At 60.9% G+C, this 13,032-nt stretch overlaps 1 protein-coding gene across 2 annotated transcripts; it reads left to right on the plus strand.

Moving 5' to 3' along the window:
• Positions 1-10,289, plus strand: PCGF2 (polycomb group ring finger 2). Of its 2 annotated transcripts, XM_054176763.1 has the most exons (10): positions 1-44; positions 3,828-3,967; positions 4,532-4,628; positions 6,226-6,281; positions 6,566-6,616; positions 7,048-7,156; positions 8,223-8,271; positions 8,417-8,515; positions 8,965-9,045; positions 9,853-10,289. In XM_054176763.1, exons 2-10 carry the CDS (start codon positions 3,856-3,858, stop codon positions 10,174-10,176), a joined length of 978 nt encoding a protein of 325 aa, XP_054032738.1. In that variant the 5' UTR covers positions 1-44; positions 3,828-3,855; the 3' UTR covers positions 10,177-10,289. The 2 variants fall into 2 exon arrangements, with proteins under 2 accessions (XP_054032738.1, XP_054032739.1); XM_054176764.1 differs by lacking the exon at positions 1-44 and having other exon boundaries at positions 3,729-3,967; positions 8,420-8,515.
• The last annotated feature ends 2,743 nt before the right edge of the window (positions 10,290-13,032 follow it).

The following is a 13,032-nucleotide window of genomic DNA, read 5'->3' on the forward strand; positions in this document are numbered from 1 at the left end:
GGGGGCGGCCGCGGGGCCGCCGCCGCTGCTGCCGCCGCCACCAGGTACGGACGCGGCCCCGGGCTTCCCCCCCTCTCTTCATCCTCCTTCCTCCTCCTCCTCCTCCTCCTCCCCGCCGCCGCCGCCGCCGGGTCCCGTCTCCCCCCCCCCCCTCCCCCCGCTTCCTCTCCCCCCCCCCCCTCCCCGCACCCTTTTCTCTTCTCGTTCAAGATGGCCGAAGGCCGCCGCCTCCTCCCCGCTTTGTGCCGCGGGCCCGGTGATGCCCGGGGGGGCGTCGTTACCGGGCAGTTTGGGGACCGGAGAGGGGTTGCGGAGCCCTGACAGCTCCGTTTCCCCCCGCCCCGGGCCCGGCGAGGCGCGGAGCGGGGCAGTGCGGTGCGCCCCCCCTCCCCTCCCCCGCCGTCCCTGCTCGGAACGTGGAGGTGGGGGTGGGGGACTGCGGCGGGAGCCCCCCCCGGGGCGGGCGGAGGGGCCGGGCCGGGTCCCGGGGCGGGCTGTCAGACGGTGCAGAGTACAAAGGGCTGCGGGGTACCGGGGAGCGGCCCGGGATTACCGGGGCTGCCCCCCCCCCGCCGCCCCCCCCCCGCTCCAAATCCTCTGTGTCGTGTTGAGCCCCCCCCGGAAAAGAAATAATAACGAAGGGAGAGCTTCCCGGTGCACCGGGGCGAGCTCGTCCACCGGGCTGCAACCGGGCACCACCGGGGCCACGCTTGTCGGTGCCCAGCGGGTCTCACGCACCGCGACACGAACGGCCGTGGGGACGGGGAAGAAGCGGGGATGTGGACACGCGTGTCCGTGCTCCCCGCCGTGCTCCGTCCTCCCCCTTCCCGCTGTTTCTCCGCTGGGCAGCGGCCGGTACCGGCGTCCCGCACCCCGGGAGAGGATGGGGGGCGTCCCGTTGCGGGACGCGGGTTCACGCACCGGCAGCTTTTTGCCGTGCTGCCGGTGCTGGGGGGTCGGGGAACGAAGCGAGGTGGCCGTAGCGGCCGTACAGTCGAACGGACAGTGTCGGGGGGCACCGTCCCTGTTTAATTCTCGGTCTCCGGTGGGTCCTGCGGGGAGGGGACAGCCGGTTGGGTCTAAGTTCCCGGTGACTTTGAAACGTCCTTCTCCACCCGCGCTCCGACCGGGGGTGAGGGGGGGTGGGGAGGGGGGGGGCACCGTGTCCGGTTACCTCCCAGGGAGACAAAAGACCTCTAAAGCTGGGGAGGGGGGCGAGGGGCAGCCGGTTGCAGGCGGCGGGACCCGCTACGCTGGCGGGGCCGGGGAGCAGCGGGCGCCGGTGGCGGGACGGGACGGGACTGCCCCAAGAGCCCCGGTGGGTCCCGCTGCTGCCACCGGCTCCGGTGCCCGGGAGGGGTCCGGGGGCTTTGTTCGCCCCCGCGGCAGGAAATCGCGGCTGTTGTCACCCGGTTTATTAGAACCGGTTTGCGCCGGTGGCTCAGGCTCCCCCCTCCCGCCGGACCCGGGCCGCCATTGGCCGCTCCGGCACCAAAAGCAGCAAAATTCCACCCAAAACGCAGCCACCGCGTCCCGCCGTGGGCAGCCGGTGCCCGGTGGAGCTGCCCGGTGGAGCTGCCCGGTCCCTTGGCAGGGGTCAGTGCGGGAGCCCGGGGCTGGGGTATCGTGGCCCCCCCCAGGCATTCTCCTGGTCGGGGAGGCGGGGGCTGGCAGTGGCCCCCCCATCACCTGTGGACAGTCGAGGGTCCGGTGGCCCGGGGGGCACCAAGGTGCAGGGCACCCCGGGGTGCCCACCCGGGGGATTGCCAGGGGTGAGAGCTGTGTCTAGGGGGCTGGGGCTTTCCGAACACCCTGGTGCCCCTCTACCAGGGGCTGGGCTTGGCCCCTGCCCCTCCAGCACAGAGCTGTCCTCGAGGTCCCTGTCCCCGCTGTGTCCCCATCCCAATGGTGTTTCCATCACGGTCCCCATGGTGTTCCCATCCCTGTGGCATCTCCATCCTGGTCCCCATGGTGTCCCTATCCTTGTGGCATCTCCATCCTGGTCCCCATGGTGTCCCCATCCCTGTGGCATCTCCATCCTGGTCCCCATGGTGTCCCCATCCCTGTGGCATCTCCATCCTGGTCCCCATGGTGTCCCCATCCCTTCACGCCTGCCTTGGGGACTCCACAGCAGCCAAAAGAGATGAAGGACCCCAGGAGAAGCCCCCTAGGGCACCAGCAGGAGCATCCCCAGGGCAGGCGGTCCCAGTGTGGGCGCCACAGTCCTGCACACCCCCACCCTGTGCCCCCCATGTGCTGCCCGGGCTCAGGGTTGTCTCCGTTGCTCTCCTGGTGGCAGTGCCCACGCCACAGCCACCGGCCCTTGGGGGGGGGGCTGCCTCGGCCCTCGGCTGCTCGGTTGGTATCAGGGGGGTGCCCATGAAGGGCTTGACGCCATAGCAGGCAGCCGGTGACCCCCCCCGGGGTGCAGGGGGAGGGTGTTCGCGGGGGTCCCTCCCTGCCCGTGTGCGTGGCCCTGCGGCGTGGCTGCGTCAGCCTGGCTTAGCCGTGGGCGTTGCTGTGGGCACACCCTGGCTCCGCCGTGGTGCCCACGCTCACTTCCACACACCCCCCCCCCCCCTCCCCGGCTTCCTTCTCCCCTCTCCCCCTCGCCTCTGATGGTTGTAATCATGTCCTGGCTCCTCTCCAAGTGTGGAGGTTGCCATGGAAACGGTAAAACTGCAGCGGCTTCGGGCTCTGGCTCCCATTGTAAGTGGGGAAGCGCTGGAGAGGGCTGCCAGCGACTCCCCCCTCCGTGTCCCTGCCCGCGCTGTGGGATGCTGCCCGTGCCCGTGGGCACCCCCAGCAGGTGCTCCTGACCAGCCCCAGACTTTGGGGGTTCTACGGGGGGCGGAAAAAATAGGCTGGAAATGGTTTGTCCGGCAAACAGAACAAAAATACACCGAGGGGGTTGGGGGGCTGGGGGTGTGTCTGGTGTGGGTGCTGTGGTGTTGGGGTGTGCACAGCCCAGGAGCTAACAGAGAGTTTTGTCCCCCACTCAGAGGGGTCTTGGCACGCTGGGGACCCACTTGGGGACCCCTAGGGAAATGCCAACCTGAGGCAGAGGGAACTGCTTGGGGAGGTCTGGGGGAGCTGCCTGTGCTGGCAGAAATGTTGGAGCTGGGGCTGGCCCCCTGCTCCCAGGGCCAGGGGTGGCATGGGAAGGGTGCTGAAGCTTCCCAAACATCCTGGAGCCCCTGGAGCCCTCTCTACAAGGAGACCCTGGGGCTGGGCTTGGCCCCTCAAGGAGTGTCCTCAAGGTTCCCATCCCCATGGTGTCCCCATCCCTATGGGGTCCCCATCTCTGTGCTGTCTGCATCCCTGTGATGTCTCTATCTCAGTCCCTATGGTGTCCCCATTCCTGTGCTGTCCCCACCCCCCTGGTGTCCCCATCCCTGTGGTGTCTCCATCCCAGTCCCAGTGCTGTCCCCATCCCCATCCTCGTGCTGTCCCCATCCCTGTGGTGTCCTCCTCCCTGCAGCACCTCAGTTCCCGTGGTGTCCCCATCCCCATGGTGTCTCCATCCCTGTGCTGTCCCCAACCCGGTCCCTATGGTGTCCCCATCCCCGTGCTGTCCCCATCCCCGTGCTGTCTCTATCCCAGTCCCTATGGTGTCCATCCCGGTCCCTGTGCTGTCCCCATCCCTGCGGTGTCCTCCTCCCTGCAGCACCTCAGGTCCCTGTGCTGCCTCCAGCCCTCTCCCCGCGGTGTCCCTCCCCACCCTTGCCCTGAATTTCTTCACTGAAGGTTGGGAGGGGTCCCACGGCTCCCCCTCGCTGCCCGAAGTGGCCCTTAGCGGGGGGGTGTCCCCGGGTGTGTCCCCGCAGGGGGGACCTGCCGTGGTGCTGCTCCAAGATGCACAGGACCACCAGGATAAAGATCACTGAGCTCAACCCCCACCTGATGTGCGCCTTGTGCGGCGGCTACTTCATCGACGCCACCACCATCGTGGAGTGCCTGCACTCCTGTGAGTGTCCCGCCCGCCCCCAGGGGCTGTGCCCACCCCTGCCGAGGCTGCTGGTGCCAGGCTCAGACCCTCCTGCGCTGCCCGAGCCGCCCGCCCTGCGCTGGGCGTTGCTGCTGCCCGGAGCTGCGGGGCTGTGGATAGGGTTGGGCTGGGGTCGGTCCTGCCACCCCGGCCGGGGTCCTGCCTCCAGGGGGGTTTCAGCAGGTTGAGCTGGGGTGTTTGCATCAGGGGGCTTCAGTGGGTTGAGCTGGGGTGCTGGCACCAGGGGGCTTCAGTGGGTTGAGCTGGGGTGCTGGCACCAGGGGGCTTCAGTGGGTTGAGCTGGGGTGCTGGCACCACAGGGCTTCACTGGGTTGAGCTGGGGTGTTGGCACCACAGGGCTTCAGTGGGTTGAGCTGGGGTGTTGGCATCACAGGGCTTCAGTGGGTTGAGCTGGGGTGCTGGCACCAGGGGGGCTTCAGTGGGTTGAGCTGGGGTGTTGGCACCAGCAGGGCTTCATTGGGTTGGCACAGGGGGTCTGCCCACCCCTGTCTGTCTGTCTGCCGACACTGTCTCTGTCCCCAGTCTGCAAAACCTGCATCGTTCGCTACCTGGAGACCAACAAGTACTGCCCCATGTGTGATGTGCAGGTGCACAAAACCAGGCCCCTCCTCAGCATCAGGTGAGCCCTGGGGGCAGGGGGGGTACCCCAAACCCTGTGCCCACTCTGAGGTGCAGCCCTGAGCACCCAGCCCAGCCCTGCCCTGCTCATGGTGGTGCAGCAGAGCTGGGGCCATTGGATCGCTCTGCTCCTGATTGCACAGCCTCTCCCTCCCTCCCTCCCTCCCTTCCTTCCTCCCTCCCTCCCTTCCTCCCTCCCTCCCTTCCTTCCTCCCTCCCTCCTTCCTCCTCCTCCCTTCCTTCCTCCCTCCCTCCCTCCTTCCTCCTCCCTCCCTTCCTCCTCCATCCTCCCTCCCTTCCTTCCTTCCTCCTCCTCCTCCTCCTCCCTTCCTTCCTTCCTTCCTTCCTTCCTTCCTTCCTTCCTTCCTTCCTTCCTTCCTTCCTTCCTTCCTTCCTTCCTTCCTTCCTTCCTTCCTTCCTTCCTTCCTTCCTTCCTTCCTTCCTTCCTTCCTTCCTCCCTTCCTTCCTTTCCTCCTTCCTTCCTTTCTTCCCTCCTCCCTCCCTCCCTCCCCCCTGCCATCCCCACATTCCCACCGGGCACAGTTTCACCTTGGCACTGCCTCCTTCCAGCTCCTTGCTCTTTTCCCCCGCGGGCTCAGTGCCAGGTCCCTTGAGCCAGGCTGGGCTCCTGGCACTGCAGCTGCCAAGCTGCCTGCCCGCGGTGGCTCCGTGCCAGCCCTGCCCTGGCCCCGGGGCTGGCCGGGAGGGGGAGAGGCAGACAGGTGCCCTCCGGGGTGGGATTGGCTCTGCAGGTGGTTGGCATAGAAACCCCCCCGGCGGCTGCTCTGCCGCTCGCTGCCTTCCTTAGCCCCCGGGGGTTTGTTTGTAGCCTTCTCCATGGAAATCCTCTCTCTAGTAACACTTCTGCTGCCTTTCCCCTCCCTTCTGTTTGGTGCTGGTTGCCACTAGGGAATGTTTACAGCCTGCCTCCCACGGCTGCCTTGCCAAGCAGCCCCTGCCTGCCCGCCGCGCCGCAGCCGCCCGCGCCGCAGACTGGCACCGCGTGTGCCAGGGGCGCAGTGCCAGCAGGGCCCCCCCCCGCCCCCACAGCCCCCCTCCCCCAGCCCTGCCCGGCCTGCTGATGTGCTGCCATCCCATCCTGCTCGGTCCTGGCGCTGGCACACGTGGGACATGCGGGCAGAAGTGGCAGGGCCCTCACCCAGGTGTGGTGCCGTGGAAAACCTCTCTGCACCCTTCGCTGCCCAGGCTGCGATGCCAAGGCTGTGCCAAACCGCCTGCACCCTGGGCACGCTGCTGGGTGGTGCTGAGGGTGGCAGCAGCCCCAGCCCTGCCTGTCCTGCTGATGTGATGCCCTCCTGTCCTGTTTGCTCCTGGCACTGGGACATGTGGGCAGAGGTGGCAGGGCCCTGCAGAATCCTCTGCCCCCATCGGGGCTTTGCTTTCCTCTTTCCTTCCCAAACCAGGGGACAGGGATCTGGGGCCTTGTGCTGGGAGTCTGCCAGGAGGGAGGTGGGGAGAAGGCAGGACTGGGGCTGCCCAGGGTGGGGCAGGGGGCAGGGGGCAGCTTCTAGCAGCCTGGGGCAGTGAGCAGCTCCCGGAGCCAGCTGATTCCCTCTCTCTTCTTCTCCCCCACCCAGGTCAGACAAGACCCTCCAGGACATTGTGTACAAGCTGGTGCCAGGGCTCTTCAAAGGTACAGCCATGGCTGATCCCAGGGATTTTGGGGGTGTTTGTGACTTGCTGCCACCCACCACTGAAACTGAGCCCCCAGATGCCACGCTGGGAGCAGCAGGAGAAAGAAGGGGCAGGGATGGGGCTGCTGCCCCACGCTCCAGCAGCCCCAGAGCTGCTGCTGGGAGGGGACCATGGCAAGCTGAAGCTGGGAGCAGGAGCTGTGGCTTTGCTCTCCAAGTGCTGCTCATCTCCTCCTTGCTGTGATCTTCTCCCTCCTCACCTTCCCCCTCCCTCCTCTCCCAGATGAGATGAAGAGGCGGCGAGACTTCTACGCAGCCTACCCCATGGCAGAGGGTGAGTGGCAGCCCTGGGGACCCCCCTGCAGCCCAGCTGTGCCCTTCCAAGGCTCAGCCTTCCCTTCCCCTTCCCCTTCCCCTTCCCCTTCCCCTTCCCCTTCCCTTCCCCTTCCCCTTCCCCTTCCCCTTCCCCTTCCCCTTCCCCTTCCCCTTCCCCTTCCCCTTCCCCTTCCCCTTCCCCTTCCCCTTCCCCGTCCCCTTCCCCTTCCCCTTCCCCTTCCCCTTCCCCTTCCCCTTCCCCTTCCCCTTCCCCTTCCCCTTCCCCTTCCCCTTCCCCTTCCCCCTCTTTTCCCCTTCATTTTCCCTTCCTTCCTATCCTTTTTTCCATTCTCTTTTCTTGTTTTTCCTTCCTTCCCTTCATTTTCCCCTCCTTCCCTTCCTTCCCTTCCTTTCTCCTCCCCTTCCCTTCCCTTCCTTCCCCTCCTGCAGTTCCCAATGGCTCCAACGAGGACCGCGGGGAGGTGTCGGAGCAGGCGAAGGGCAGCCTGCCGGAGGAGGAGATCGTCAGCCTCTCCATTGAGTTCTATGAAGGATCCAGGTACCCTGGGGGGCTGCTCCCGAGCCTCTGCTGGGCTCCTGGGGAAGCTCCCACCCTCTCTTCCCACTCTGGGGACAGAGCTGAGGTGGGAAATGGTGCTGGGGGCTTAGTGTGGTGCTTGCATGGGCAGAGGAGCACCCAGCCCCCAGCCTGCATCCTCTGTGGGTGCTTGCATGGGCAGAGGAGCACCCAGCCCACATCCTTCATCCTCTGTGGGTGCTTGCATGGGCAGAGGAGCACCCAGCCCACATCCTTCATCCTCTGTGGGTGCTTGCATGGGCAGAGGAGCACCCAGCCCCCAGTCCCCATGCTCTGTGGGTGCTTGCATGGGCAGAGGAGCACCCAGCCCCCAGCCTGCATCCTCTGTGGGTGCTTGCATGGGCAGAGGAGCACCCAGACCACATCCTTCATCCTCTGTGGGTGCTTGCATGGGCAGAGGAGCACCCAGCCCCCAGTCCCCATGCTCTGTGGGTGCTTGCATGGGCAGAGGAGCACCCAGCCCCCAGCCTGCATCCTCTGTGGGTGCTTGCATGGGCAGAGGAGCACCCAGACCACATCCTTCATCCTCTGTGGGTGCTTGCATGGGCAGAGGAGCACCCAGCCCCCAGCCCCCATGCTCTGTGGGTGCTTGCATGGGCAGAGGAGCCCCCAGCCCCCAGCCCCCATGCTCTGTGGGTGCTTGCATGGGCAGAGGAGCACCCAGCCCCCATCCTCCATCCTCTGGGGGTGCTTTCTATGGCAGTGGGGTCCAGGGCAAGTAGGTGGAGACTTCTTCCCAGGCTCCCTCCCAGGCAGCAGAGCTGCCAGGTCCCTGGTACCAGTGGTGGCCTCCAAGGGTGTCAGCAGCATCCTGAGCAGCAGCTCAGAGGCAGGCAGGCAGGGCAGGAGCAGCCTGGGCAGCGGTTTCAGTGCACTGAGCTGGAAACTCAGCAGCCTGGGGCTGGGGTGACCAAGCCAGAGCCTGGCTGGAGGTCACCCTTGCAGCCCCTCTGTGCTGGGTTCGTTTTCCTCCCCTCTCTTGGATCCCTCCATAACCTTTGCCCTGTGTTTGCTTTCCTCCCCCTAGAGAGGAGAAGAAAGGAGCCGTGGAGAACGGAGACCTGGAGAAGGAGAAGGTGAGAGCGGTGCAGCCGTGGCACCCAGACCTCAGCTGCCTCCCGGGCTTTGGAGGGGAGGTTTGTGGGGCTGGGGGGGAGGGGGGGGACCCCCAAAGGAGGTGCAGAGCAGAGTCTCAGCATCCCCTCTCCCCCTGGCGCCCAGAAGAACGGCGTGAGGTTCCTGCGTTGCCCTGCGGCCATGACCGTCATGCACCTGGCCAAGTTCCTCCGCAACAAGATGGATGTGCCCAGCAAGTACAAGGTGAGCTTGTGCCCAGGGGCTGCCAGGGGGGCACCGGGGGGGGCTCAGAAGGGCTGCTGCCAGGCTGTGGGGGGAGCTCAGAGGGGCTGGTGCCAGTTTGCTCAGCTCCCGTTGCGTCCCTTCGCTGCAAAGCTCCCCAAAGCTGGCAGCCTCCTGGGGGCTGCATGCAGCGTCCTGGGGGCTGCATGCAGCATCCTGGGGGTTGCATGCAGCATCCTGGGGGCTGCATGCAGCATCCTGAGGCTTGCATGCAGCATCCTGGGGGTTGCATGCAGCATCCTGGGGGTTGCATGCAGCATCCTGGGGGTTGCATGCTGCATCCTTGGGGTTGCATGCAGCATCCTCGGGGTTGCATGCAGCATCCTGAGGCTTGCATGCAGCATCCTGGGGGTTGCATGCAGCATGCTGGGGTCCTGATGCTGGGGTCCTGATGCTGTGCCCTGCTGCAGGTGGAAGTGCTCTATGAAGATGAGCCCCTGAAGGAGTATTACACCCTGATGGACATTGCCTACATCTACCCCTGGAGGAGGGTAAGCCAAGCTGCCTCCTTCCCCAGCCTGGGCACCTGCCTGGTCCAAACCAGGCTCCTGAGGGTCTTTGGGTACCTGATGTGGAGAAGTCTTAGCTTCTCTCTCAGCATCACCCTGGGGAAGGAGGGTGAAGGCAGTGGAGGAGAGCTGAAGCACTGCAAGTGGGAAGAATTTGTCTGAGGATTGGCAGGTTGAAAGAATGGAGGGAAAAAACCTCCTTGGAGGGGTTCAGAGGTGGGGAGGTGAAAAATGAGAGAGGTTAAAGATGAGAGAGGTTAAAGATGAGAGAGGTTAAGAGTTGGGGAGGTTATAAATGAGAGAGGTTAAGAGTTGGGGAGGTTATAAATGAGAGAGGTTAAGAGTTGGAGAGGTTATAAATGAGAGAGGTTAAGAGTTGGGGAGGTTATAAATGAGAGAGGTTAGGAGTTGGGGAGGTTAAAAATGAGAGAGGTTAAGAGTTGGAGAGGTTATAAATGAGAGAGGTTAAGAGTTGGGGAGGTTATAAATGAGAGAGGTTAGGAGTTGGGGAGGTTAAAAGTTGGAGAGGTTAAAAATGAGAGGTTAAAAATGAGAGAGGTTAAAAGTTGGGGAGGTTAAAGATGAGAGGTTAAGAGTTGGGGAGGTTAAAAATGAGAGAGGTTAAATGTGAGAGAGGTTAAAAGTTGGGGAGGTTAAAAATGAGGTTAGGAGTTGGGGAGGTTAAAAGTTGGAGAGGTTAAGAGTTGGGGAGGTTAAAAATGAGAGAGGTTAGGAGTTGGTCCTGCAGGGTGCTGAGTGCCACCCTCTGCCCCTTCTCCCCTCTCGCAGAACGGGCCCCTGCCGCTCAAGTACCGCGTCCAGCCCGCCTGCAAGCGGCTCAAGCTGGCACCGCTGCCCCCTTCCGAGGGCACCAACACCAGCGGCGCCTCCGAGTGCGAGTCGCTCAGCGACAAGGCTCACAGCCCTGCCACCCTGCCCGCCACCTCCTCGTCCTTACCCAGCCCTGCCACCCCCTCCCACGGCTCGCCCAGCTCCACCACCACCGGCAGCGGCACCGCTCTCAACGGCACCGCCTCCTCGAACTGCCACCCCCTGCCCCCCCGGGGCCGCAAAACGACTGTGAACGGCAGCGTGGGCAGCGCCTTGAGCTAGGCACCGGGGGCGGCACAGGGACTTCGCTGCTGCTGCTGCTGCCTCTTGCCTCTGCCTGGGCTCTCTCTTATCTATATATTATATATATACAGCTCGAAATGTATCTATGTGTACAGAAGGGGACCCCCCCCCAAGCCCGACCAGATGCCACCCAAAGCAGCCAGAGGGCATTCCCCGGGGCACAGGAACGTGGCCGAATGTTTGCAAATCCCTTGGATTCTCTTCTCTTTCTCGTTTGGGGGTGGGGGGAGGTCTATGGTTTGGTTTTAACTTATACAGAAGGACCACAGGCAGGGCTGTGCTGGCACTGCTGCCCTCACACCTCCCCCCTCCCCGGCTCTGCTTTTTCCCCCTCTGCCCTCCCTCTGCCTGGGAGCTGCAAAGGCAAGGGCCAAGCACAGAAGCTCCTCCCCCACCCCCCAATTGCCCTTCAGCCTCATTGTGCCCTGGGGGATTGTGTTGTGGTTTGGTTTGGTTTGGTTTGGACTGGATTGGGTTTGGGTTAGGTCTGGTTTGGTTTGGTTTGGTTTGGTTTGGTTTGGTTTGGTTTGGTTTGGACTGGATTGGATTGGGTTTGGGTTAGGTCTGGTTTGGGTTGGGTTGGGTCTGGTTTGGTTTGGATTGGACTGGATTGGGTTGGGTTTGGGTTAGGTCTGGTTTGGGTTGGGTTGGGTTGGGTTTGGTTTGGTTTGGTTTGGTTTGGTTTGGATTGGATTGGATTGGATTGGATTGGACTGGATTGGGTTGGGTTTGGGTTAGGTCTGGTTTGGGTTGGATTGGGTTGGGTTTGGTTTGGTTTGGTTTGGTTTGGATTGGATTGGATTGGATTGGATTGGATTGGGTTTGGGTTGGGTTTGGTTTGGTTTGGTTTGGTTTGGGTTGGTTTGGTTTGTATTGGTTTGGTTGGGTTTGGGTTGGGTTGAGTTTGATTTGGTTTGGTTTTGGTTTGGTTTTGCTTTTGGTTTGGGGTTGGTTTGGGTTTAGTTTTGGTTTGGTTTGATTTGGTTTTGAATTGATTTGGTTTTGGTTTGGTTTTGCTTTTGGTTTGGGTTTGCTTTTGGTTTGGGTTTGCTTTTGGTTTGGGTTGGGTTTGGGTTTAGTTTTGGTTTAGTTCATTTTGTTTTGCTTTGCTTTGGGTTTAGTTTGGGTTTAGTTCATTTTGTTTTGCTTTGCTTTGGGTTTAGTTTGGGTTTAGTTCATTTTGTTTTGCTTTGCTTTGGGTTTCTTTTGTTTTGCTTATTTTGGGTTTCTTTGAAGGGGAAAAGCCCAAACCCTGAGCCAGAGGGCTTGGTGCTGTGGTGCCAGTGGCTGGCTGGCACCAGTGACCATTTCCTGGCATCACTCTCTGGCATCCCCCTCACCCCCACCCCCAATTTGTGTTTGATTTTTGGGTTTCTGGGTCTCTGTGGCAGGGTTTTGGGGTTTGGTGACCTGGTGCCTGTGTCTGGCTGGGACCTGGGACCTCTTTGTTGGCATCTCCCTGGCACTGCCTCCCCATCCTTGCGCCCCCCCCCCCCCCCCCCCCAGTTTTTACCTTGATTCTGTTTCATTTTTCCTTTCCCTGTGTGGTCTCCAGCTCTGATCTGGCAAAGCCTCACTTGGACTCTTCCCTTTAGCCACAGTAAGTAGATTCCCCCTCCCCCTTTTGCCTTCCTTCCTTCCTTTCATTTTCTCTTCATCCCCCCACTTCCCCCCCCCTCCCTTTTTTTCTCTTTTCCTTCATTTTTTCTTTTTCCCTTCCATTTTTTCTTCCTTTTTAGTTTTGCCTTTTCCTTCCTTTTATGTTTTCCTTTTCCCTTCATTTTCTCCCTTTATCCTTCATTTCCTACTTTCCCCTTCATTTTTCCCTCTTTCCTTCCTTTTTTCTTTCCCTTCCTTCATTTTTTCCTTCCTTTTATTTTCCCCTTTATCCTTTTGTTTCTTCCTTTCCCCTTTTATTTTTCCTTTTCCTTTTTGCCTTTTCCTTCCTTTTTCTTTTTCCTTCATTTCCCTTTTTTCCTTCATTTTTCCTTTTTTTTCTTTTCTCTTCCTTTTATTTCTTCCTTTTCCCTTCCTTTTATTTCTTCCTTTCCCCTTCATTTCCCTTTTTTCCTTCATTTTTCCACCTTTTCCTTTCATTTTCTCCTTTTCTCTTCATTTCTTCCTTTTCTCTTCCTTTTATTTCTTCCTTTTCTCTTCCTTTTATTTCTTCCTTTTCCATTCCTTTTATTTCCCCTTTTTCATTTTTCCTTTTTCTTTCATTTCTTCCCTTTTCCTTCATTTCTTCCATTTTCCTTCCTTTTATTTCTTCCTTTTCCCTTCCTTTTCCCTTCCTTTTATTTCTTCCTTTCCTTTCATCTTTCCTTTTCCTTTCCCTTTTCCCCTTTTCTTTCCTTTTTTTTTTTCATTTTTCCCCTTTCCCTTTCCCCTTTTTCTTTCATTTCCTCCCTTCCTCCCCCTTCCTTTCCCCCCCCTTTTATTTTTCCCCTTTTCCCTTCCTTTTCTTTTCTCTTTTTCCTTCTCCCCGCTCTCCCCCAGCTTAAAACGATTCTGCTGCCAGCTTGGTGCTGAAGGGGCAGGGGAGGCAGCAGCAGCACAAAGCTCACATGGGACACGAAATTCTCCTCCCCAAGGCGGCTGCCACCTCCCCAGGGCAGATTATTGGTGCCAGGACATTTAATCTGGGGGTGGGGGCGGGGGGGAGTGTGCTGAACCTAAACCTTTGGTGACTCTGTGCAAGGAAGATGCCCAAGCTAGGGCTGGGCAGGGGACCCTCCCATTGCCGGTGGCTTCAGTGCCACTTGGCAGAGCATTTCTCTGTGTGTGTGTGTGTGTGTCCCCCTCCCGTCCCCCCCTTTCCCTCCTCCTCCTCCTCCT

The sequence above is a fragment of the Dryobates pubescens genome, chromosome 36 (assembly GCF_014839835.1).
Source record: "Dryobates pubescens isolate bDryPub1 chromosome 36, bDryPub1.pri, whole genome shotgun sequence".
Lineage (NCBI taxonomy): Eukaryota > Metazoa > Chordata > Aves > Piciformes > Picidae > Dryobates > Dryobates pubescens.

Excerpts from the sequence above, each read along its gene's own strand:
- PCGF2 (XM_054176763.1), top strand. The coding sequence starts at position 3,856 with ATGCACAGGACCACCAGGATAAAGATCACTGAGCTCAACCCCCACCTG. Across the intron at positions 4,629-6,225 it reads AGGCCCCTCCTCAGCATCAG|GTCAGACAAGACCCTCCAGG; the intron begins GTGAGCCCTGGG and ends TCCCCCACCCAG. Across the intron at positions 9,046-9,852 it reads ACATCTACCCCTGGAGGAGG|AACGGGCCCCTGCCGCTCAA; the intron begins GTAAGCCAAGCT and ends CCCCTCTCGCAG.